A 23,372-nucleotide genomic window follows, 5' to 3' on the forward strand; every position below is an offset into this window, starting at 1 on the left:
GCTTGAACCTGAAGGGCCCTCACCTGTGCTGGATCCTCAGGAGTAGACACCAGTTGAATCCGCTCTGGCTCCGGAGGTGATCCAGGACCCATTGCCTGCAGGTGCTCCTCTCCCAGCCCTGTCAGGGGAAGGTGAGGTTGCCTCTGGGTCCAGTAACCCTCCAGCCTCTCCGTAGCTGCAGAGGCTCAGGGCAGAGAGGTAGAGGGAACTAAGTTCTCACAGGAGGAGTGTTCGCCTTAAGGCCAGGAGAGGCGAGTCACCTGTGGGCCGGGACTGCCCTATGCCTCAGAGGAGATAAAGGCCAGTCAGCCCAGTCCCAGGTTGCAGGAGCAATGTCGTTGGAAACCTGTTCCTGGCAGCACCCTGTCCTGCTCTTCCAGAGTTCCTGACCACGCCTGGCTCCTTGCCTTGGACCCCGCTTTGCCCTTGACGGACACCTCCATACCCTCGACCCAGGACCGGACTCAGACCACGCCGCACGGTAACCCCCCCCAGACCAGCACACCAGGTTTTCAGGCAGTGTTCTCTCCCAGCTGAACTGAACCTGGGACCTTCCGCATGCAAGGCGGATGCCCTCCTGCTGATGCCCTTCCTCCAGGCATCAAAACGTCTTGCGCATTTTGGGTGAGCACTTGTGATGTGCTGAGTGGTGAGACCTGTTGGCAGCCATTCCGCATAACGTAGGCATTTCCACGTAGGTGATTGCGCTGTCAGTGCAGAAATCCATTGTGCTCGGAAAGGAAGGTTGACAAAGCACCCTCCTAGCTGTTTGTGCTTCGGGGAAATGTTGTGGATGGCAAGGCCAATGAAATTGTTGGAGACAAGGACAAATGCCAAATTTGGCAAGCTACAGGGGTCGCTAAGGGTTTGACAAATCGGGCAGATTTTTTGAGTTGTATGCAAGTGCCTCAGTGGAATAACCAAACAGCTTTCTAATCAGCGTTGAAGCTTACCTGCAGCTGCTGATAGAGCCCATGTTATTCAGGCAGTGAAGTTATTTCCATAAGAATTACAGCTCTACATGGGCCATCATTTTAACAAAAGCATTTTTTCCATTTTGTAGGAACTCTTGCTCTTTGTTCAGATCTTTATTAGAATCTCCAATAAATCATTGTCAACCAGAGAATGTCCATTCCCGCCCCCATCCCAATTTTGGGGATATAATTCTGCTGTTCCTTCCGCAGCTCAAAGTTTTTTTGTCACTCCTAGGCAAGGCAGGTTATCTTAATGTTGCAGACTATTTGGGAGCAATTTTCAGGTTCAACAGAATGCTAGCCTTGCTGGGAGCAGCACACAAATCAAACTGCCCAGACTGTTTAAGGCAAGACAAGCAGCACCCCTAGTGAATGATGCCAATCTAAAGAAACAGGTTGGCTTGGTCTATTTCTGAGCCACTTCCAAGCTAAAACCAGGGATGCAAGGAGGGACTGTTGCTTAGGCAAATGTCAAGGAGAGCAAGGAAGGAACATGCTACAGATGTATAAAATTATGCATAGTGTAATAGAGAAAGTGATGTTCTCACTCCCTCTGTCATAAACCCAGGACCCAACCAGTGGTAGACAATTCGGGATAGACAAAAAAAAAGGACACACAGTTCATGGTTACAATATGACATTTCCTCCCATGGGAGGTCATAATGGCCACCAACCTAGATAACTTTAAAAAGGGTTTAGTCAATTCATGGAGGATAAGGATACCAGTGGCTACACATTACCTCCAGTATCACAGACAGAATTCCTCTGAATTACCAGTTGCTGTGAAATATGTTCAAGAGAGTGCTATTGCACTCTTGTTCTCCTTGTAGCCATCCCAAAGACACCTGGTTGGCCACTAAGAGAATAGAAGCTGGACCAGATAAACCTTTGGTCTGGTCCAACAGCATATTTCTTATATTATTGTGATGGGACTTGAAAGTGTTTATCTTCAGTAGGATCCCCTGGCATAAGAGCAATGAGTAGGGCTGGTCAAGTAAGCTTCTGGAGATAAACAGGGCCCTCTTCTGATGTTGACCTACAGCATATCCACAGAGGCCTAAGCTAATGGTTCAAGTCAGACCCACCTAGGGTAGAGCACAGAACCTCCCCAGGTGAACTTATGCTCCACAGAGTCACTTTTATGATGTTATTTACAGTACATGTACACAACAGAACAGAAGGAGATGGGAGGGAAGGTGTCATGGGACACTTTGTGTTTTTCCCCCTCTCTCTTTTGCAAATAAGTATTATTAGAAGCAGGGAAAGGACCATATTGCTGACTCCGTCAACTTTAAGCACTGTCAAGTCCTGTTGATTTTAATGAGCGCGTTAAGCTTCTGCTTTCCCATTGAAATCAGTTGGACCTAAAAGTAACTGACTTCAGCTGAATTGGACCGAAGGTTCCTTGAGATATCTGTCTTGGGACATTTTCTAGAACAAAATCCAAGACTCTACTCAGACATACATACCACCAGGAATGATGGGTGGAGTTGGTCTATCATAAATATTCTGGCTAATATCCCTGGAAAAGCAGCTGAAGACATAGGGTGACAGCCAACTTTCAGTCCATTGATTTGAATGGGTCAATTCTGAGTATAACTGATGTTGGATATTTAACCGTACAATATAATTGTTCAACTTAACTGCCCTGTGTCTCAAGCCACACAGTAAACCGGATTACACTGAATTCTTAGCTGCTTATACTTCCAGTTTCTTAAGAGTTCTTGAATTGCAACAGAGGGTTATATTCTCTGCTGCATTTAGAAACAGCTCTAATTTATACATTTTTATCTTTTCAAGGTTGCATCTCATGTAAAAAGATTAGGTGGTTTGCATATTGTGAGATCAATGGTTCCTTTGTCTATTTCTGAAAGGCTTGTGATGAGGAATTTTCCCTCTTGTTTTGTCCTAATCATATTCTAAACATGGGGAATTGGGTGGAGAAACAACCAATCTGAAGTTATGTATATCCATAGAGGGTGGGGAAAGGAATTTTATATGCCCTAGAAGTTGTCCTTGGCTTCGTGAGCAAGTAAATGATCTTTTCCTTTTATGAAAGTCACTTTTGTTCTCCTATGCACTGGGACAAGATTAATCCAGCTAGTATGAAAGGATATACAAGAATTCATTTGGGGTTTAAAATTAGGGGTGTGCATCAGCCACAAAATTGGATTTGTATCTGAATCTGCAGCTTTGGGAAACCCCCGGATTTCTTTCAGATCCACTCTGTGCCTTTCTAATTCAACTCTTTGTTTGAGACCAGATTAGGCCTGTTAAAAAACAAAGCCTATCCATCGCTATAATGGAATATTTTAAAATGGCTACAAATTGTGGTCAGATACACCCAAGGCTGTGTTTTTTTTTTTTTTTTTTTTTTTTGCAAAGAGCACCTCTAAAGTTTGATTTTTTTTTTAAAAAAAAGGAAAAGTCAACAACTTTTTCATTTTCTGAAAGAATTGGTTGAAATTCACAGGCATGATCTGACTTGGAAACATGACAGCTTTCCCCGAATCAGCCCAATTCACCTCCTAAGTTGCGATACGTGCATAGCCAATGCACATTCTTAGTAATATTGCTTTCTGGGAGTAATAATGATTTGATGATTTGTGGTGTGCATCTGTCTGTTTCATAAGAGGCACATGATATTTGAAAACATAGTGAGATATCTGTAAAATTAATCATGGGTTTTACAGGGAGAATAAGGATATGCAAGATGGAATATTGCAAGATAATGCAGAATAATAGGCAGGAATATAATCAAAATCTGATCAGGTTGCTTGTTTAAGAAAATCTATTAATGGGATTTATTTTTAATTGTTCTCTCTCTGTGTGTGTGTGTGTGTGTGTGTGTGTGTGTGTGTGTATGGGCTTCTAATGAGGGTGAAAGAGAGCGCAAAATATGGTCTGAAGCTCAACATCAAAAAAACGAAGATCATGCCCACTGGGCCCATCACCTCCTGGCAAATAGAAGGGGAAGAAATCGAGGCAGTGAGAGATTTTACTTTCTTGGGCTTCATGATCACTACAGATGGTGACAGCAGTCACAAAATTAAAAGACACCTGCTTCTTGGGAGAAAAGCAATGACAAATCTACACAGCATCTTAAAAAGCAGAGACATCACCTTGCCAACAAAGGTCTGTATAGTTAAAGCTAGGGTTTTCCCATTAGTGATGTATGGAAGTGAGAGCTGGACCATAAAGAAGGCCGATCGCCGAAGAATTGATGCTTTTGAATTATGGTGCTGGAGAAGACTCTTGAGAGACCCATGGACTGCAAGAAGATCAAACCTATCCATTCTGAAGGAAATCAGCCCTGAGTGCTCACTGGAAGGACAGAGTGTGAAGCTGAGGCTCCAGTACTTTGGCCACCTCATGAGAAGAGAAAACTCCCTGGAAAAGACCCTGATGTTGGGAAAGATGGAGGGCACAAGGAGAAGGGGACGACAGAGGACAAGATGGTTGGACAGTGTTCTTGAAGCTATGAAAATGAGTTTGACCAAACTGCGGGAGGCAGTGGAAGACAGGAGTGCCTGGCGTGCTCTGGCCCATGGGGTCACGAAGAGTCGGACACGACTAAACGACTAAACAACAACAACATATATTTCGGGGGGGATCTCTCAGGAGCTGCATGTACGTAGATGTGGCTCAAGCCAGTGGTGAGTGGGACTAGAGCCAAAGGGGGGGGGGGAGTCAAGAGTGGGCACAGCAACCTCCTTTCTCTCTTTCTGCCAACCCAACCCCATTCTCTCTCTCTTTTTCAATGAATGTTTACAGCATGATAGGTCTGACCTTGGAAAATGCAGCAGCTAACCTTTTGGTAGGTACAGGGAACTTTAAGGCTTAGACTTTGTATGTTTCCCTCATCTCCAAGATGCTGAAGCCTGAGGAACTGTAATCTTAATCAACAGAAAGCAGGACCAGTAAGAGACCAGTGAGCTTTGCAAGCTTAAGACACCAGATCTAATCCCTTACCTTCACTTGAGCAAACCAAGTGGCAGGTGATGGGAAAGATCTCTGCTGGACTTAGGTGCTGAAGAGCCACCACCAGTCAGAGTAGACAAGAATGGACTAAGTGGACCATTAATCTGACCCAGTATAAAGCAGTGTCTTCTGTTCTCTCATATTTAACTTAATTAGGTTCTATGGCAATGACGACAGCAACAAAAGCCCAAATGACATTTTAGCTATTCGAAAAAGGAAGCTCTTGAAAACCTCGTTTCTTTGCTTACAGAAGCATCTAAACAAGCACCAGAGCCAGCACGGACAATCATGCAGCCAATACCATTTACAAAAGATGAAATACATGTTTTTTCCTAGAAAATGGAACAGAGTCTCCAATTATCCAGATTACAGTGGTCAACAGGCAGAGAGAGAGAGAGAAAAGAAACCTCAGTCCTTAACACACACACACCCTTCTCTGATACGGCTGCCTCTGCCACAATGCAACAAAGAACGTCTGTCAAAATTACACCATATTCTCATGATAAGAAATTAATACGCAACCAATGTCTGCAAATGCACAGGTAAAATACCTTCATTTAAATTACATAGCTTTTTTTTTTTGTACTGAGCAGTTTAACCTGTGGGGAAAACAAGCAGCTTGAGAAGCAATTTTTTATTAGGAAAAGATCATATGGATAATCATAAAATTGTAGAGCTTGAAGGAACCATGAGAGACATCTAGACCTACCATTTGCAATGCCATCTTTTGGCCCAGTGTGGGGCTTGAATTCATTATTCTGAAATTAAGAGTTTCATGCTCTACCAACTGAGCGATCCAGTTGAACATCTTCCCAAGGCAGTTTGGTACAAATGACAAGCTCTCAACACACACACACACACACACACACACACACGTGTGTTAGATTTCTGTTATGCCACTGTGCAGTTTTTGGAGTCACAAGACTCTGTTTACATTCCAGACTGTTGGAAGTCTCACAGGAGACGGGAGACGGATGTTGAAGTTACTGGTTTCCTGTTTCTTTGTTCCAGTTGTTCACTGACTCTCACAGAGAGCAGATGCTTTTCTTTTCTGTCTGCATAGTTAGAAATAAACGTAGTGATATAGCACATATCTCTCAGCTCCTTCTGCTGTTTGTATACTCTGCATAATGGGAGCATGCCTAAAGCCTCATCAAAGGCTTAGGCCGTTAATCACCGTCAGAGGAGGAGAGCCTGATGGATTCCAAAGATACGACGTGGAAGAGAGCTATTTCAGCTCCGTCGTACTGAACCTCCGACACACAGTACAGCTGGATTCTAGATTTTGAAATGATGGCAAACATGGATCTCTCACCCAATGTGCACTTTGGCCCTGTCTACAGTGACAAAATGCAAAAGATGGCAGGCCTCCTGCACATTTAATTTACTGAATTTCCATCTTCTACACAACTATTAAAGTTCTGGGAGACCAGTTTTCACATCTGGCCATCCTGGCTGTAGGTGACAGTGCACAAGTTACTGGGTGTTTCCAGTCTGCGGCTATTTTCAGGTGGGATTCAATCACATGCCAGCAAATTCAGGCTGCACAGCTAAAGCTGATCTGGAACTCTTGCACAACAAGCCCACTTCCCCCAAGGACCAGAGTTTTTGCTATAAGGAACGTGATGGAAAAGTGAATGAAGAAGTGTAGAAGAACACTCGTTTGACACGGCCTCATCTAACCTCCCTGCAAACAAATAAGAATGAGTGCTTGAGGAATAGCTGGTGTCATCTCACTGCCTTGCAAACCAATCAGGATGAATGCTAAATAAACAGGTCATCTGGAAGCAGCCACTGAATCTTAACCTAGCCTGCCTCACTGGTGAGAGGATGAAACAGAACAACCCCATGCAGTTCTTTTTGGGGGAAGGGAAAGGATACAAATTAAAAAGAAACAGTGGCGTAGCGTGGGTTGTCAGCACCCGGGGCAAGGCAAGTAATTTGCGCCCCCTAACCCGTGGATTTGCCCTAACCCCAGATGTTGCGCCCGGTGCGGCCAGCCCCCCTTGCACCCCCCACGCTACGCCACTGAAAAGAAAGACAAGACAGTCACTGCAAGGTTGTCATCTACCTGTCCTTTTAAGCCATTTCCTATGGGGAAATCTGACAGGGGAATTCAGACACACTGTGTGATCCTTTGACCCCCTGCAAAGAAAGATGTCGATCAGGAATGCAAAATGACTGTTATTTGTTCTCGCCTACTACAAGCCTTCCCAAAGATCAGCGGAACAGTATCCTCCTGAGCACATCAACAGCACAGTGACTGCGACAGTGACACCTCATAAATGATCATTTCCCTTGACTCTTAAAAGGCCATTCCTTCCTAAACTGATGCAGTGATGTAGGCCCAATTGCTGCTGAGTCCGATGGTTTAAATGATGGTGCTGCTAATGATTCAGTTTGCCCGGAGTGTAGCAAAGTTTATTGAGTTTATTTCTTAAACCCAAGAGTGTGGGTAATGAATATGTCATATAAAGCAAACTTGTGTGCCACTTTAATAAAAAATAATAATAACAGGAAACTTTTAAATTGAAAATGAAGGTATTTCAGTTCTGTGAAATGTAATACTGTAGGTTCCTGTTTCCTCCCCAAATAGGTTTCATTGCAGCGTCAAACAGCTGATTAGGTTCCAAATAGAATTGAAGAAAGATCTTACCGCAAGGTGGAATTACACGTCCGCTTCAGAGCATGTCAAGCGCCTATGATTAATGCATCCTAGTAAATTGCTTACAAGATGGTTTGCAGCTTAAACAAGACCGTGATGCTACTCAGTTATGGCCTCTCCTCAGCCTAAACCAAATTAAAAGAGACAGTCTTTATGAGCAAGGCACTCTGTGAAGTCTCAAGTATTCTCCATTTAAATCCCTTTCCTGGTAGTCTCCTGCTCTTCTTTTGAAGCATAGATAGGAGGGAACCTGCGGCCCTCCAGTTACTGTTGGACTACAACTTCGCTCACCCCTTTCTGTTGGGCGGTGTTGTGGGATGGCAGAGGCATCACCGGGCCCTGACGAGGGAATCCTGTCATCAGAGCCCCTTCCTGATTGGTCGTGTGGGCATAAGCCCATGCCACCTATCAGGAGCTAGATCTTGGCCTGCATCCCAGTTAGGCCAGGGGGCAAAGCTGATGGACGGAGAAGGCATTCCTTGCATCTGCTCCCTGCCCATTTAAACAGCCTGCACCTGTGGGTATGTCCGTGTGCCCAGGTGGGGCCTGGGCTGAAGGCACTCCCCCAGATGGCAGTCCCTGTGGGGGGCACCCTATTTGATATAAGTCTTAGGAAACCCCGCCTGGATTGACCTATGTGTCACTTCCGCTGGGCAGGCCAGAAGTATTTGATTGCCACATGCCCAAGCCAAACCTCTTTCATCTGTATTCAATAAAGTTGTGGTCTTTGTTTATCTGGGGTTGGGGTCTGGGGAGCGCAATACCTTGACTCGCAACTCTGACCATTGCGAATGCTGGCTGATGGGTGTTTGAGTCCAGAGCACACTGAGAACATCAAGTTGGGGAGAGCGACCATATTCTGTCGTTTCCTTTTCGTGTAATAAACCAACATTTCTTTCATTATTTTGTGTGAGAACTCCTTGTGGGCACAAGACCGGGGGTAAACACATATTCATAACGAACACATGTCTAGCAAATGGCCCTAAACTTCTTGGTAAGGGTGTGTGGAAGTTTTTAATATTTAATGCTGTATTGTTTTTAGCATTTGATTGGAAGCCGCCCAGAGTGGCTGGGGAAACTCAGTCAGATGGGTGGGGTATAAATAGAAAATAATAATAATAATAATAATAATAATAATAATAATAATAATAATAATTATTTTTATTTATACCCCACCCTCCCCAGCCAAGGCCGGGCTCAGAGCGGCTATGATTATTATATGATTATGTGTTACGGATATGCATTTGGGTTCAGACACATGCATTGTAACAGTGTCTGTCGGTTTACGCTTAGGCCAATAATCTTTAACATCTAGTTGATTGCACAGCAGTTATTTCGTTTATGAGCCAATGCCACATCCTGTATAACCTTGCCCTCACAAAATGCCTTCCAGGAAGCACAATGGCTGGTGGGGCACAGGGGGAAGCCATGACACATCTCTATGAACGAAACCATTACTGCTGGGCGACTGACTGAGAAAATGAGCCCTGGAAAAATCACAGCCTTCTTAAACCAGAAAAGCATATTTACTGCAAGCAATTCAGTGATTGCCATTCCTGCAGAGTAAGCACTTTGGGCAATCAGCTACAGAGGCATAAGCAACTGGGTATGATGCCAGAAGGAGGAAGAGCAAGATGGAGGCACACACAAAGGCTGCGTCAGAATCCTGAGTGCCAGGAAGAAGAAGACCCACAATCCTGCCCAGTGGCTCACCAGAGCTTATATAACAACACCCATCCATGTTGTCCTAGAGTGGGCTACAGCAACTTAAAAATAGAATATTTTAAATGAGTTTAAAACAAATATTGTTCTTCTGTTAATGACAAGTATATAGTGAAGTGGGTCATGTCATGTTACGTTCCAAATGTTTATAAATTGTAACTTTTAATCTCTTACAGAACTGCTCCTGCGGTTTAACCAATGCCTAAAACGGGAGTCTACCATCCTAAACCTCCTTCTCAGTTGTCCTAATGTCTGCCCGTTCCCTCTCCTTCCCCAGAGTTCACTTTTATTTACAGGGGAAATAACATATTAACTAACAATAAAGGGCACACTTGGAGATAACTTGTGGATTTGGAAACTAGTTGATGGTGGTTTGTGGTGGTGTTGTTTTTTTAATGCTTGGTACTTTTAGTTCCAGGGTTGCATTTGTGTTCCCTTTAAATACTTTTATTGTTTTATCAGAGTCAGAACATTTTGTTCAGGTGGTCTTGCCCTTATTTTTGGCATTCTAGGATGAGCCTGTCTTAATGAGATCTGCTCTCTGCTGTTTCACTTTGCTGATGGTTTTGCTGTAGTTTGAATGCTGTTAGCCTCCTTGAGCACTACTTTGGTAAGTAGAAAGGCAGAATAAAGGTAAAGGTAAAGGTAAAGGGACCCCTGACCATTAGGTCCAGTTGTGACCAACTCTGGGGTTGCGGCGCTCATCTCGCTTTACTGGCCGAGGGAGCCGGTGTACAGCTTATGGGTCATGTGGCCAGCATGACTAAGCCGCTTCTGGCGAACCAGAGCAGCGCACGGAAATGCCATTTACCTTCCCGTCGGAGCGGTACCTATTTATCTACTTGCACTTTGACATGCTTTCGAACTGCTAGGTTGGCAGGAGCAGGGACCAAGCATCGGGAGCTCACCCCGTCGCGGGGATTCGAACCGCCAACCTTCTGATTGGCAAGTCCTAGGCTCTGTGGTTTAACCCACAGCGCCACCCGCGTCCTATAGAAAGGCAAGATAGAAAATAAATAATAAAGATAAAGCTTGAGGCAGATACTAAATTTGCCTAAGATGAAGGCAGGCTGCAGTTACCTTTCACACACATACTGTGTAAAGCAGTCGTTCGCCTCTGCTCCTGGTAAAATGCATTCAGTCACTCAAAGGATGCTGTGTCATCCAGGGACTTAACTCATTGCTGTTCTCTACCCTAAGCAAGCCTTAGCTTCACCTTGTTTCATGCAGCTTTCCCTTTCCCTTGCCCTCTTTCCTTCACTCCCAACTGGCAAGACATGAGCCAGGTCTGAAAACCTGATAGTAAAGGCAGGAGGGGCAAATTTTGTGCAGAATATACATCCCCAAAGGACTGAAGCAGGTTATTGAAGCTATATGTTACTGGAGAAAGCAAGAAACCCCTGAAGATTCTGAAGTTCTTCTGGGATTTCAGGGCAATGCAATTACAGGCTGAATAACTGGCAATCTGCTCTGCAGGACAGCTGTGCTCAAAAGACAGAACCTTCACAAGTTTTTTTGACATACAGCCTTCTGAAATGAAGTCCCAGCAGAGCTCAGCTTGACAGCCCATCCTGCTTGGGCAAAGTTAGAGCAATGATATGTTCATGTCTAAACAACACACACACACACACATACACAAACACCCACCCACCCCCCCCCCCAAAGAAAAGATATCCTGGAAAAAATGGCCTTAAATCAGAACTCAGTGTCAAGTCTCAGGGTTTAAAATGAGACATTTCAAGATGAGACATACTGAACTGCTCCTGTCCAAGGTCTCTTCACAGGGGTGGAAGGTGTCTCCGAAAAAATTTACACATCACTTGGGAAGACAGGCAAACAAATGCCAGTGTACTGGAAGAAGCAAAGATCACCAGTGTCGAAGCAATGATTCTTCAACATCAACTTCGTTGGACCGGTTATGTTGGGCGGATACCTGATTATCATCTTCCAAAGCAACTACTCTATTCTGAACTTAAAAATGGAAAGCATAATGCTGGTGGTCAACAAAAGAGGTTGAAAGACTCAGGGCAAATCTAAAAAAATGTAGTATAAACACTGACAACTGGGAAACACTGGCCTGCAAGCGCTCCAATTGGAGAACAGCCTTTACCAAAGGTGTCATGGGTTCTGAAGACGCTCGAACTCAGGACGAAAGGGAGAAACACACTAAGAGGAAGGCATGTTTGGCAAATGCTCACCATGGAAAATTATGTCCTCACTGTGGAAGGACGTGTGGATCTAGAATTGACCTCCAAAGTCACTTACGGACTCACGGTTAAACCGTGTTTATGGAAGACAATCTTACTCGGCTATGAGTGATCGCCAAAGAAGAGGGAGAGAGGAAGGAGAGAGGTTTGAGTTTGCACAGTGGTATAAATGGACTTATGATTATGCATTGATTTCCACAGGGAGTTAATTTCCATAGGCAGCTGCCTGTTGAGACTCAGGATAAAACGCAGACAAAAACATGGCCACAGCCTCTCCTAGGCTACATTCTCATTTAAAGAAATTGCAATTTGTTTGTTTGTTTGTTTGTTTTAAAAAAACTTAGGACACAAAGACCTGTCAGGAAATGAAAGGCAACACATGAAATTAAGAGCAAACAAGTTATGCAAATTAGCTGTTCTGCAACGTGATGGTTCCACGTCATTAACAAAAAGTGTTTGATGAAGTGGAGAGCACCCAAAACAAAATACAAAACAAAAAACCCAGCATGTGCTTATACTTGGAAAGAGAACAATTTGAATTAATGATTTTATTGTGTGCAAGCTGTTCTTCTCAGCTCTTAAGCATGCTAAGTTATAATACAGTCACAACTGTATTCATAACTAGGTTCCCACCCCCCTCAAAGTTGGTTCAAAACCTACAACAAAGAGCAGGATTACGGTGAGGGAATAATTCTGTCTGATGTCATACAGACAGAGCACAAGAACAGAAGAGCCCTCCTGGATCATCTATTCTGGTATCCTGTTCTCACAGTAGCCAGTGAGATGCCCCAATTGGAAGCAGAACATGAGTTTCATGGCACTCTCCCCTATTTGTGCTACCCAGAAACTCATATCTTACTTCATCGTTTTTAATCGGAGATGCCAGGAATTGAACTTACGACCTTCTGCACACAAAGCATGCACTCTTGCACTCAGCTATGGCCCTTCCCTTAATTGCCCACTTATAGTCCGAAGTGATCCAGCCCAGCAACGGACGCAGCATCACACAATTGCTAAAGATGATGGCTCGTTCCTGAACTGGTTCTTCGCCAGTGGCTGATGGGTCAGCGGCTTCCTCCAGTTCCCTTAGCGTGCATTATTTCTGCTCTGACCCTTTTCATGAACCATGACTAATGATGCCACTGCATGCGTTGGCTCCTTCATCTGCATAAATGGCTGTGAAAGGCCAGGACTGTGCTTGTAAACAAATGCCTTCCCTTAGCACTGGCATGGTTTCCAACCTTGCTTTCCCACGGTTCCTGCATTTGGTGTGCTTGACTTGCTGGGCCTCCCAGCGCTTGGTCTTTTTGTCTCCAGCAAAGACACGCACCGGAAGGGCATTGCTTCGGTTTCGCACATGGTGAAACTCTGCTTTCCATTTCTTCTTACACTATATTTTTTGTTGCTAATCTCAGCATGCATGTCTTGCTTTCCCTTCATTAACTGCAGGTGCACATGGGGGTGTTCTTAGTGGAAAGGCACCCACTCAGTGTGGGTGGGGGAGACTTGCCTCTTCACTCCCCAACCACCTTCAGAAGAGAAATCAGCCTTCCTGATTTCAAGAAACCATATTCCCCACCTCTGTTCCAGTTGGGGGTGGGGGAAATGAATACAGAATCACAGAACTGTAAGCTGGAAGGGACCCAGAGATTCATCTAGTCCAGATCCCTGCAATGCAGGGATCCTGCCCACAGCTATCCCTGGGTAGGCTTGAACCACCAGCCTTCTGGTTAACAGCCAGATGCACTAACCCATTGTGCCAGAAACACCCCTTTCCCATGTGATAAAAATTTTAAGATCTTAGATATATAATAAATGTACCAACCAAGCACATACATAGATCAGCACAGGAAGACTGACCTGAAACCATTTTTTATTCCCAAACTGACCAAATGTTTTCTCTGCAAGGTCAAGGGAAAATGGAAAAGCCTCCCCATTGTCTTTTCCTTCACAAATCCTGTCTTAAGGGTATGTCTGTGTTTGAATAGGGTGAGCCTGTGACCTGGCTCAGGAACTAAGTATTTATCATTACTAAGTATTATCATTACAAAAGACTGGCCAGGCTCCCCAGGGTATCCAATCGAGTAAGCAGGGTATCCAATCAAGTAACCTGCCAGACAGGAGATAAACAACGACAGGAGATAAACAACGCACTCAAATTTCTGCTGTAGACCGCCATTTCTGTGATGTAGGTATGATGTGTCTGGGGCTGGTCTTGGGTTACACCCCTCCTGTGATGTATGAATGATGTATGGAGGGGTGGTCTTGAGCTCCAGGGCAGGGAATTTAAAATGCCTATATAAGGGCAGGCACACCTTGGTTCTGGGTTCCTCATCCTTTCCTGCGTGTGAGGGGAGCACCCTGTTGCAACAGATCAATAAAGATCAGGCTTACTAGCTGCTTTGCTTCTCAATGTTCTCTGGTTGGCCTCTGTTATTTTCTCCTACCAATATAACCTACATAAGGATTCTATATGGGCTCTTGGATACCCCATAAGGGAAAAAGGGCAGATTTTTTTTCCCCAACACCCACATGCTGCCTCCACAGTAAGAATCCATCCCCCAAATGCCTAAAGTCAATTAAGGAGAAACAAGCTACATATCAGTCTAGAGGTGGTGAACCTTTCTTCTGCCAGGGGATGTAATTCCCATAGATATAATCTGTCTAGAGCCATGTGGGTACCAGAAGTGGGCGGAACATCTCTTTTCTCTTTCTTTCTGCTGCCTGCTTTTCTTCACCTGTCTTTTACCTCTCCCCCTCCCATTTCCCTTCCCTTCATGTTTTAAGCCTACATCTAATCTCTACTTGGCGGGGGAGGGGGGTTATTGAGGGAAATGATGAGAAGTTTGGGGCTGGAATTATCAATAGTGGATCAACACAGGAATCCAGCCATTACACTGGCCTAGAAGTGGAGAGGAAACCTCACTGGGTGATCTTTTAAAATGGAGCACCCAGGAGCGCTGGGCGATCTGTGTACCTTCCTGTGTGTGTGCACATGAGAGTGTGTGTGGTTTATGGTCCCCAGTGGGTTTTTCATGACTGAATATGGCCCTTGATAAGATTAGGCACCTCTTGGTTATTTTACAGCAAAGTGTCAGCGCACCAAACAGAAATCCCAGGCAATAAATAACTCCTATAACCCCCCAGTCAGATAATCGGTGATCAGGGATGATGGGAGTGATAGTCCAAAACATCCACAGGGCACCAGTTTGGGAAGGCTGCAGTGAATCATCCTTTGAAAGCCCTGCCTTACACGCTCCTAAAATGTATTTATGTTTCCTCTCCATAAGAACACCATGCTCAGTGTTCTTCGCTCATTTAAACATCCAAGACAGCTCAGAATTTATAAGCAAAGGATTCCAGGCAGCTGAGCTATCCAGCTGCCCAAAAGGCTATTGGAAAAGGAACCAAGAAGAACACATGGTTCTATTTCTCTGGGACTTGAGCTTCTCTTATCTTTCCCTCTTTCCTCCCTTTCCATGGGACCTGGATGACTTCCAAAGGTCCATTCGTATAATCACTTATATTTTTAATGCAAAAGCAAAAATAACGGCAGCAATAGATATAGACAAGCACATACTTTTCTGCTGTATGGTATCCACTTCTGAACTCCCTGGACGATGATGCTCAAATCACACCCCTGTCCTTACACTACAGAAACATGCTCAGGATTTGATTATTTCATATGCTACCTGTGAGACCATAAAATTTTGTCCTCAGAGCAATTGAGGACACACAGCGACCTATGAATTAACCAAGATAGTTGGCAAGGAGGCCGTGTACATGAAGATAACCAGGAATTCTTTATTGGCGTTGGGGAGGATTGTTTCAGATTCAGAATGAGACCCTGGACGCCTGCCTTAGAGCTATGTGAGAGTCATAGAAACTGTCAGCATTTACTATTGTCATAGTCTTCCCTTCCATCAGTGAGAAGCTCAACACACCTGTCATTGCTGAGAGGAAGGCGGGTGTATAAATGTGACAGGATGATTAGAGACTTCCTCTCTATGAAGGCAGGAAAGGCTTAGAGAGCAACAGATTGACACAAAGATTTCTCAATAAATCAAAAAAGTGGGAGGGGGCTGTACTGAAAACTGTGCTGTTTATCCCGTGCTGAGATGGAAACTGCATGCAAATGACTATCACGTTACTTTTGCACCGGGTTACTGCATCACAAGCTAACCTTCCAGCTCATTCTCTCTCCCCATAATTGAAAACACTCCAGAAGGAATCCTTTTTGTTAAGGAATGCTTGGTGGTTCATTTGTTCCCCATACTGCCTTCAAGAAGCTAAAAAAAAGGAGGGCAAAAAAATATACTGATTGTTGCATACACTTATCCACGCTGTGGTCTAAACCACTGAGTCTCTTGGGCTTGCTGATCAGAAGGTCGGTGGTTCAAATCCCTGCGACAGGGTGAGCTCCTGTTGCTCTGTCCCAGCTCCTGCCAACCTAGCAGTTTGAAAGCACACCAGTGCAAGTAGATAGATAGGTACCACTGTGGTGGGAAGGTAAATGGTGTTTCTGTGTGCTCTGGTTTCTGCCATGGTATTCTGTTGTGCCATAAGCAGTTTAGTCATGCTGGCCACATGACCTGGAAAGCTGTCTGTGGACAAACGCCAGTTGCCTCGGCCTGAAAGCAAGATGAGCACCACAACTCCATAGTCATCTTTGACTGGACTTATTCATCCAGGGGTCCTTTACCTTTACCTTTAAATATATTGCAAGGTTTATAAATAGTTACTAGAATTTAAACAGAAATACAGCACATCATAGTGGGGGCAACTGTGGTCAGAGGAACTATGTATCTACTTGCTCAGACTTCTGTTCAGCCACTAACTGTTGGTGGGTAACTTCAAGGCCTCTCTCACTCTCCTTTCTTACAGTCCAAAGGGAGTTTTTCAATGATGATGATGATCAAAAACTGATGTGGAAATGTGGGAAACTGAACGAAAGACTGGAAAAGTGAGAAACTAAAACTGTCAGAGTCACCCATCCTAGTGCCACGTTTATCTTTTCTTCTTCTCTCTGCCTAACCAGGAACCTGTGTGTTTAGCTTACAGCATGGGACAGTTCTGAGTAACAACCAGGCTCTATGTTTTCAAAAATGCAGATCAATCACTGCTCTCTTATCCCAATATCTGAGATGTTACTTGATACCAGTAGCACATTGCTGATATTTAGTCAGGCTGCAACCTCCACACTGGAGCTGAATAAAGAAGCTATCAAACCAGTGCACAATAAGGGGAGAATGTGATAAGATACAAACTCTAAAAACAATATAAACCACTCATAAAAACTGTATAAGCAATAAAACCATTTCTACCATTATACAATTAATGTTCCATAAATTGACTAGATCACACTTCAGGCAATGCTTTGTCATTGGCAGCGGCGGTGCAGCGGCGGCGGGAGGCCCCATTAGCTAAAGTGGTACCTCAGGTTAAGAACAGTTTCAGGTTAAGAACGGACCTCCAGAACAAATTAAGTTCTTAACGCGAGGTACCACTGTATATATAACACTGTCAGTTTGTTTTTATTTTGTACATAGGAGTGAAAATATTAGAATTCCTCTGGCTTTAGGTCCAGCATGGGTTGAGACATGTGGACTACCAAAACTGTTGGACAAGCCAGGAGAGGAATTTGTAGAGTACAGGGAGAAAAGTTTGAGATGTATAGATTTTGAATGTTGGCAGGTATACATCTGGCAACAGAGTTGTGAGAAAGGGAATTGCTGGCAGGAAGTCTGCATTTCTATAGCATGAGGTACAAAGAACTTCAGAATCAGGAATGGGTTACAATGACAAACAGATCATATTTAGGCTGGGTGGGGGGAGAAGCAAGAAGGGGATTTCTCTATATTGTGCTTGCCCTGGCAAGTGTTGAAGGTTTCTGTCATTCCATGCTTTTGGCAGCAACTGAACAGCTTGCTATGCCAAGCATTTTCTTACTGAATTTGTAAACTGATCCTTGATGATAATGTTTCCACTGTACGGCTAATGAAAGGAGAGTTCCTTCTCTATGCCGACAGCAAAATGGACAACATACAAGTCAGTTATTCATGGCTATCCTTTGGATTATGTTACTCATTCAATTCATTGATACGGGAGCATTTGGGCAGCCTAGTCCACCATGACTTTGATCATTTTCTCCACTTAGCCGCCAGTCTCTTCTTACTGTTATTTCATCCATTCATTTATTCCCACAGTGGATAGATCCTGTACCCATGTGAAGGAATGACACGGACCATTAATAGAATCATAGGAATTGCAATTCTCATATAGACAATGGAATCAGGGGTCTACTTGAGAAAAGCCAGTGTGCATTTAGAATGGAGAGATCGCAGTTCAAATTTTTGCTCAGTCATAAAGGACTGACCTCGGGTCAGTCATGTTTCCTCAGCATAAAGGCCTTGAAGGATTGTTGTTCAGATAAATGGGGTAAGGAGCTATATGCAACCTGCTGAACCAGAAATGGACAAATCTATCAATTTCAGTTGTCTGTGCTTCTCTCTCTTTTTTCCCAATGTTAAATGCAGTTCTCCACATTTCCACAGCAATTCATGATTATTATTATTATTTTTCAATCCTCATGAACATGAGTCTGCATGTTAGTGAGTGCTTGTTGTTGTTGTTTAGTCGTTTAGTCGTGTCTGACTCTTCGTGACCCCATGGACCAGAGCACGCCAGGCACTCCTGTCTTCCACTGCCTCCCACAGTTTGGTCAAACTCATGTTGGTAGCTTCAAGAACACTGTCCAACCATCTCGTCCTCTGTCGTCCCCTTCTCCTTGTGCCCTCCATCTTTCCCAGCATCAGGGTCTTTTCCAGGGAGTCTTCTCTTCTCATGAGGTGGCCAAAGTATTGGAGCCTCAGCTTCACGATCTGTCCTTCCAGTGAGCACTCAGGGCTGATTTCCTTAAGAATGGAGAGGTTTGATCTTCTTGCAGTCCATGGGACTCTCAAGAGTCTCCTCCAGCACCATAATTCAAAAGCATCAATTCTTCGGCGATCAGCCTTCTTTATGGTCCAGCTCTCACTTCCATACATCACTACTGGGAAAACCACAGCTTTAACTATGCGGACCTTTGTTGGCAAGTTAGTGAGTGCTGAAAAGCAACCCTGAAAAGCAACACTACACATTGCAAAATTTTGCTGCAGGTCTCACTTGTTTTATAATGACAGATTGGTAACAATATTCCACTAAGATTTTCCTGTTCTCTCTTCCAAATGAAACTGAAGTTGCAAAGGCTGCCATAAGCTTTATTTGTTTGATGGCTTGCCTGTTTATTAAATTTATATCCCATCCTTCCTCTCAAAGGAGCCCAGGGCAGCTTGCTTCCTCTCTAAGGGTGGGGGGACATGAAATGATATTATTTTTGTATTCAGTGGTGCTTATGCTTTCCTTATTTTCGTGATTGTCTTTGTATTCTACTAAGCTACATTTCTGTCAGCGACTGAAAGGCGCAATATTCCGAGAGGAGGAGAATGTGACCTTTGCCACAGAGAATGAATCACTTTTCCCGTGTTTATCCATCTGTGAAAATGGAGAGCGGTTAGCCTTTAGAAGGAAACATCTCCACCAACAGTATCAGGTTTCACAACAAACTGCCTTTAGAAGAGCTGAAGGTAACATTCAGTATTTTGATGCAGAAATAAGATGCATTGTGTCAGTGCCGGATTTATGTATAAGCTAAATAAAGTATAGCTTAGGGCCCCACTCTCTTGGGGGTCCCCCAAAAAATTAAAGGGGAAAAAACCTGGCTGTACATTTCCAGAATATAAGATAAAAAACAAATAAAATAAAACCTACATACAGCAACAGTGTTTTGTGTTGTGTAGGCTCCTGTGGTGTAAGTAATGGGCCCCACCTGCTAGTCTGCCCCCTAAAATATCACTGGTTTGCTCAATATGAGTCTTTGTAAATTGTGTTTGTAAAGGAACTTTTGTTATTGCCAAATGCCAGTGTGTTTGCATTATTAAGTTTGTTATGAATAAAAAATCATTTTAAGTTAGAACTTAATAACTATTTCACTATTAATATACTTCTTCTTAATTGCATTTCACTATTAATATACTTCTTAACTGTATTTCAGTTCAACAATTACTTTGATAAAATACATATTTTGTTATGTGCAAGTGGCTTTAGATACCTATCAGGTCCATAAATTACCATATAGCAAATATTCAACACAAAAAGCAGCGACAATTTGTTGTTGACAAAGGACAGCTGGACATATAAAGGGCCCCATTAACTTCAGTAGCTTAGGGCCTCATCAAACCTAAATCCGGCCCTGATCGTGTTCAGTGGTTTCCTCCCCCTTAAGTGTGTAAGGCTGCAGGTCTAATTGCACAGATAACACACACATACACACTCGTTAACATTAAAAATCTTATTGTAAGTGGGTTGTTGTCTGCAATCGTCTGGCACAGAAGGCAAGTATTACCTTGAAAACAGCCTCACACTGGCTATTTTTCCAAGACACAATTACTGTAGCACTTTGATGTACATTGTTTTGCTAAGTAGAAAAACATTTTGTTTTTGAAAAAATATTGAAACGCTATTTACCAAAGAAATCAAACAAACAAAACAGCAGTTGTTCATTTACTAGAACCATGCATTTGATGAGCTCTCACATCCTCTCTCTGAATTGAATTCTTGGGTACACAAGTTACAGGCATATTCATTATATGCCTATGCCACCCCACCCGCCTGAGTTCTGTAGGCGGTTTGCAGTCCTTTAGAAATACAAAATACAACGCTGCATGGGACCAACATATAACTAGCAAGGGCAAGCATTAAGGCTTAAATCTCTGCCCCCCTTGACTGTGTAAATATTCCTATAGTCACATTTGCACAGCACATGTAAGGAAATTGTATTTTAAATTCTCCATATAGTTTTCATTATTCTTTCATGTGCTGAAATGAAAGCCTTTCATTTGTATCTATACCAGGCCTGCTGCATGCAATCTACGTTGTTTCTGAACAGTCAAAGGACATTTTGCAGGCCTGTAATGTTTCCAAGGAAGGAATTTTCATTCCGCGCTGATGGGGTGGGAGCAGGGGGCTGTCCCACACATGTTTACATTGGCCTAGCTGGATCTGCAGTTGTAAGGGAGCTGGGAGGATTGAGGACACACTCAGGGCATGCATTCTGCAGACTACAGCAAGCCTGCTAACACCTTCTCTTTCTTTTTGTGATTAGGGGGCCTGGCCAAAAATCCAATACTTCCTAGGTTCTAGGGATTCTACTTGGCCAATCCGAGGGAGCTATTCGTGTCCTACATGTGGATTTCCCATAGGCCAGGAGCAGGAGAAACCTTCTGGTCTGGTGGGCCAGACCTTTAGAGATCTTTAGGAGAGCCAGTGTGGTGTAGTGGTTAAGGGCGGTAGACTCGTAATCTGGTGAACTGGGTTTGCGTCTCTGCTCCTCCACATGCAGCTGCTGAGTGACCTTGGGCTAGTCACACTTCTCTGAAGTCTCTCAGCCCCACTCACCTCACAGAGTGTTCATTGTGAGGGAGGAAGGGAAAGGAGATTATTAGCCTCTTTGAGACTCCTTCAGGTAGTGATAAAGCGGGATATCAAATCCAAACTCTTCTACTTCTTTATCTCCCCGCAACCTAGCAGACCAACTTTGATAGACTGGAAGGACTAACCACCTGTCAATCATCTGATGACAGGTGATGGGTACGATCCCAGTCCTATGTCAAAGTTGGCCCACAGGTGTGGTGGGGAGACAGTGAAGCAACACTGAGCAGGACTGAACTCTCTGCAGGATTCTTAACAGCTTGGGGTAAATCCTGCTGTCTGTATGTGGCTGTTACCTGTGGAGAACTGGCAGGCACAGCCAATGCAGAACTGAACCCTCTGCCTGTCAGCTGACATCACTTATCCATCAGCATGATGTCACCTGGTTCACAGGTGGGCATGGTTTGGGGAAATGGACTTATGGATGGAATTGGACCCCAAGGTTCCTTATCTTCTTAATTCTCACCATCAAATATGCAATTGTTTATCACATACCATGCAACTGTTATGCAAACATCATTTACTAGGCAATTGCTCAAGCCTTGCACAGCTTCTATCATGGCATGTAAGGTGAGTTGTGAACTCCCTTCAGGGTAAATTATTCATATCAGTTTATGGGCAGCTCAAGCCACAGAGGTCCTTAATCCATATTCTTAGCCATGAATTAAAACAATTAACCCGCAAAAAGATCTGAACGTTGATCTTGCCTTCCACACTCTGAAGCATAACTCTTGAATTTGGACCAGAAGCTTTTGGTTTGTGAATACCTGAAATTACCAATATCAATAAATATTTCATGGTAATTGTCACTTACTAGTTCATTGCAAGTGCTGATTGCTGCCTTCCCAGTCCTAAAATCTGGCTGCATGACTGTCCCAGTCAGGTGGCATGAAGTTTCCAAACGCTGAACCATCTTTGCACGGGAATAGTTGCCAGATCGCCTTTCCAGAATATAATTATTGGACAGTAATCCTTGACGGAGGGTTAAGTTAAAGAACAGGTCCTTGTCTTTGTGCTTAATCTTATAATACACTTGACTGTCCTTTATCCTGGTGTCTCTTTTCCTTCTGACAGTGGATGCATGGTGGTGCAAATTGTAAGACAGAAACTGCCCGGCCGCATCGACTTTGGCTGGGCTTACCACTTGGTAGTCTTGCAACGTTTTGATAAAATTATCTAGGGGAGAAAAGGAGCAGAAAAATTAGCTTCTCACCTTTGCCCAACCCTCTTTTAAAGCCATCCAAGTTGGTGGCAGTGAGTTCCATAGTTTAACTATGTGCTAAGCGAGGAAGGACTTCTAGTTTCATGAGAGAATGAGGAAAATAGCAGAGATAGGGAACCTGTGGTCATCCAGAGGCCACTGGACTGCAGCTCCCTCCATTCTTAACTGCTGGCTATGCTGGTGGGGCTGATGGGAGCTAGGATGCAACAATATCTGGTGGGCTGCACTTTCCACATTCCTGGAATAGACCACTCCCATCACATCAGCTTTGGCTTTAAGTTGCGCATGGTATGTTGTGTGACTTTTCACAATTTTGCACCGGTGGAAAATTATCTACGAATTGGAGAACTCGCAGAGTTCAGCAACTTGAGAGGATCTCAGCTTGCTTCCTTTTTAAAAATCAAGTTTCTAGCCCCTGTGGTTTGTGTCAGGCAGCAGAGGATCCAATTCCCCACCCCCACCCCCCGGCATGTTGCCAGGAACGAATAAGACAAGGAAAAGTCCTTAGCAGCTGTTTTTTATTCAATATGCACAGAGAGAGGCTTGGAAATGCAGCCTCTTAGAATAATGGCGTTGCCCCAAGTGAGTTTCCACCCTCTCCCTCTCTCTCTTCATGCGTCATCACCACAAGTGCTGAGAAGTGCCCTCTGCATCTAAGCTCTTTGCTCTCTTACTTTCAATGCTCACCGGGTTCTGGGAGAGGGGGGGGGGCTGGAATGCTTTCTAAAGACGCTGTGTCTGTCAGCTGTCACCTCTCTGGTGCATCTTCTTCCTCCTCTCCCATTATTTCCCAGGTTTCCCCCTCATCTTCCTCTGAGCTGTGACCTCCCTCAAACCCATGTTGTAATTCTGAACTGTCTTCTTTCCCACCATTCCTCCTCTGCCCAGTCCCTGACAGCTTGGAACTGCATCCAGGGGTGCCCAACCTTTTTTCAAAGAGGGCCAGATTTGATGAAGTGAACATGTGTGAGGGCTGACCGAAGTTGTTGATTGGAGTTATTGAGCTTTTTTAAAATTAATTAAGCTGACCGGCGGGGGCCGGATTAGGCCCCCAAAACAGACTTTGGACATGC

At 44.0% G+C, this 23,372-nt stretch overlaps 1 protein-coding gene and 1 long non-coding RNA gene across 2 annotated transcripts in view; one reads left to right on the forward strand and one right to left on the reverse strand.

The window, feature by feature from the left end:
• Positions 1–23,372, reverse strand: part of ADAMTS12 (ADAM metallopeptidase with thrombospondin type 1 motif 12) — a 114,786-nt gene that overhangs the window by 89,933 nt on the left and 1,481 nt on the right. The window contains exon 2 of the mRNA XM_083575504.1: positions 21,892–22,253. Coding sequence (XP_083431630.1) covers positions 21,892–22,253 — 362 coding nt within the window. The remainder of the gene's footprint in view (positions 1–21,891; positions 22,254–23,372) is intronic.
• Positions 568–9,305, forward strand: LOC310744523. Its single transcript, XR_014539602.1, has 3 exons — positions 568–624; positions 2,017–2,086; positions 9,014–9,305. It is a non-coding gene; the product is annotated as an uncharacterized lncRNA (long non-coding RNA).

This window comes from Podarcis filfolensis (assembly GCF_964270895.1).
Source record: "Podarcis filfolensis genome assembly, chromosome: 11".
In the NCBI taxonomy this organism is placed as follows: domain Eukaryota; kingdom Metazoa; phylum Chordata; class Lepidosauria; order Squamata; family Lacertidae; genus Podarcis; species Podarcis filfolensis.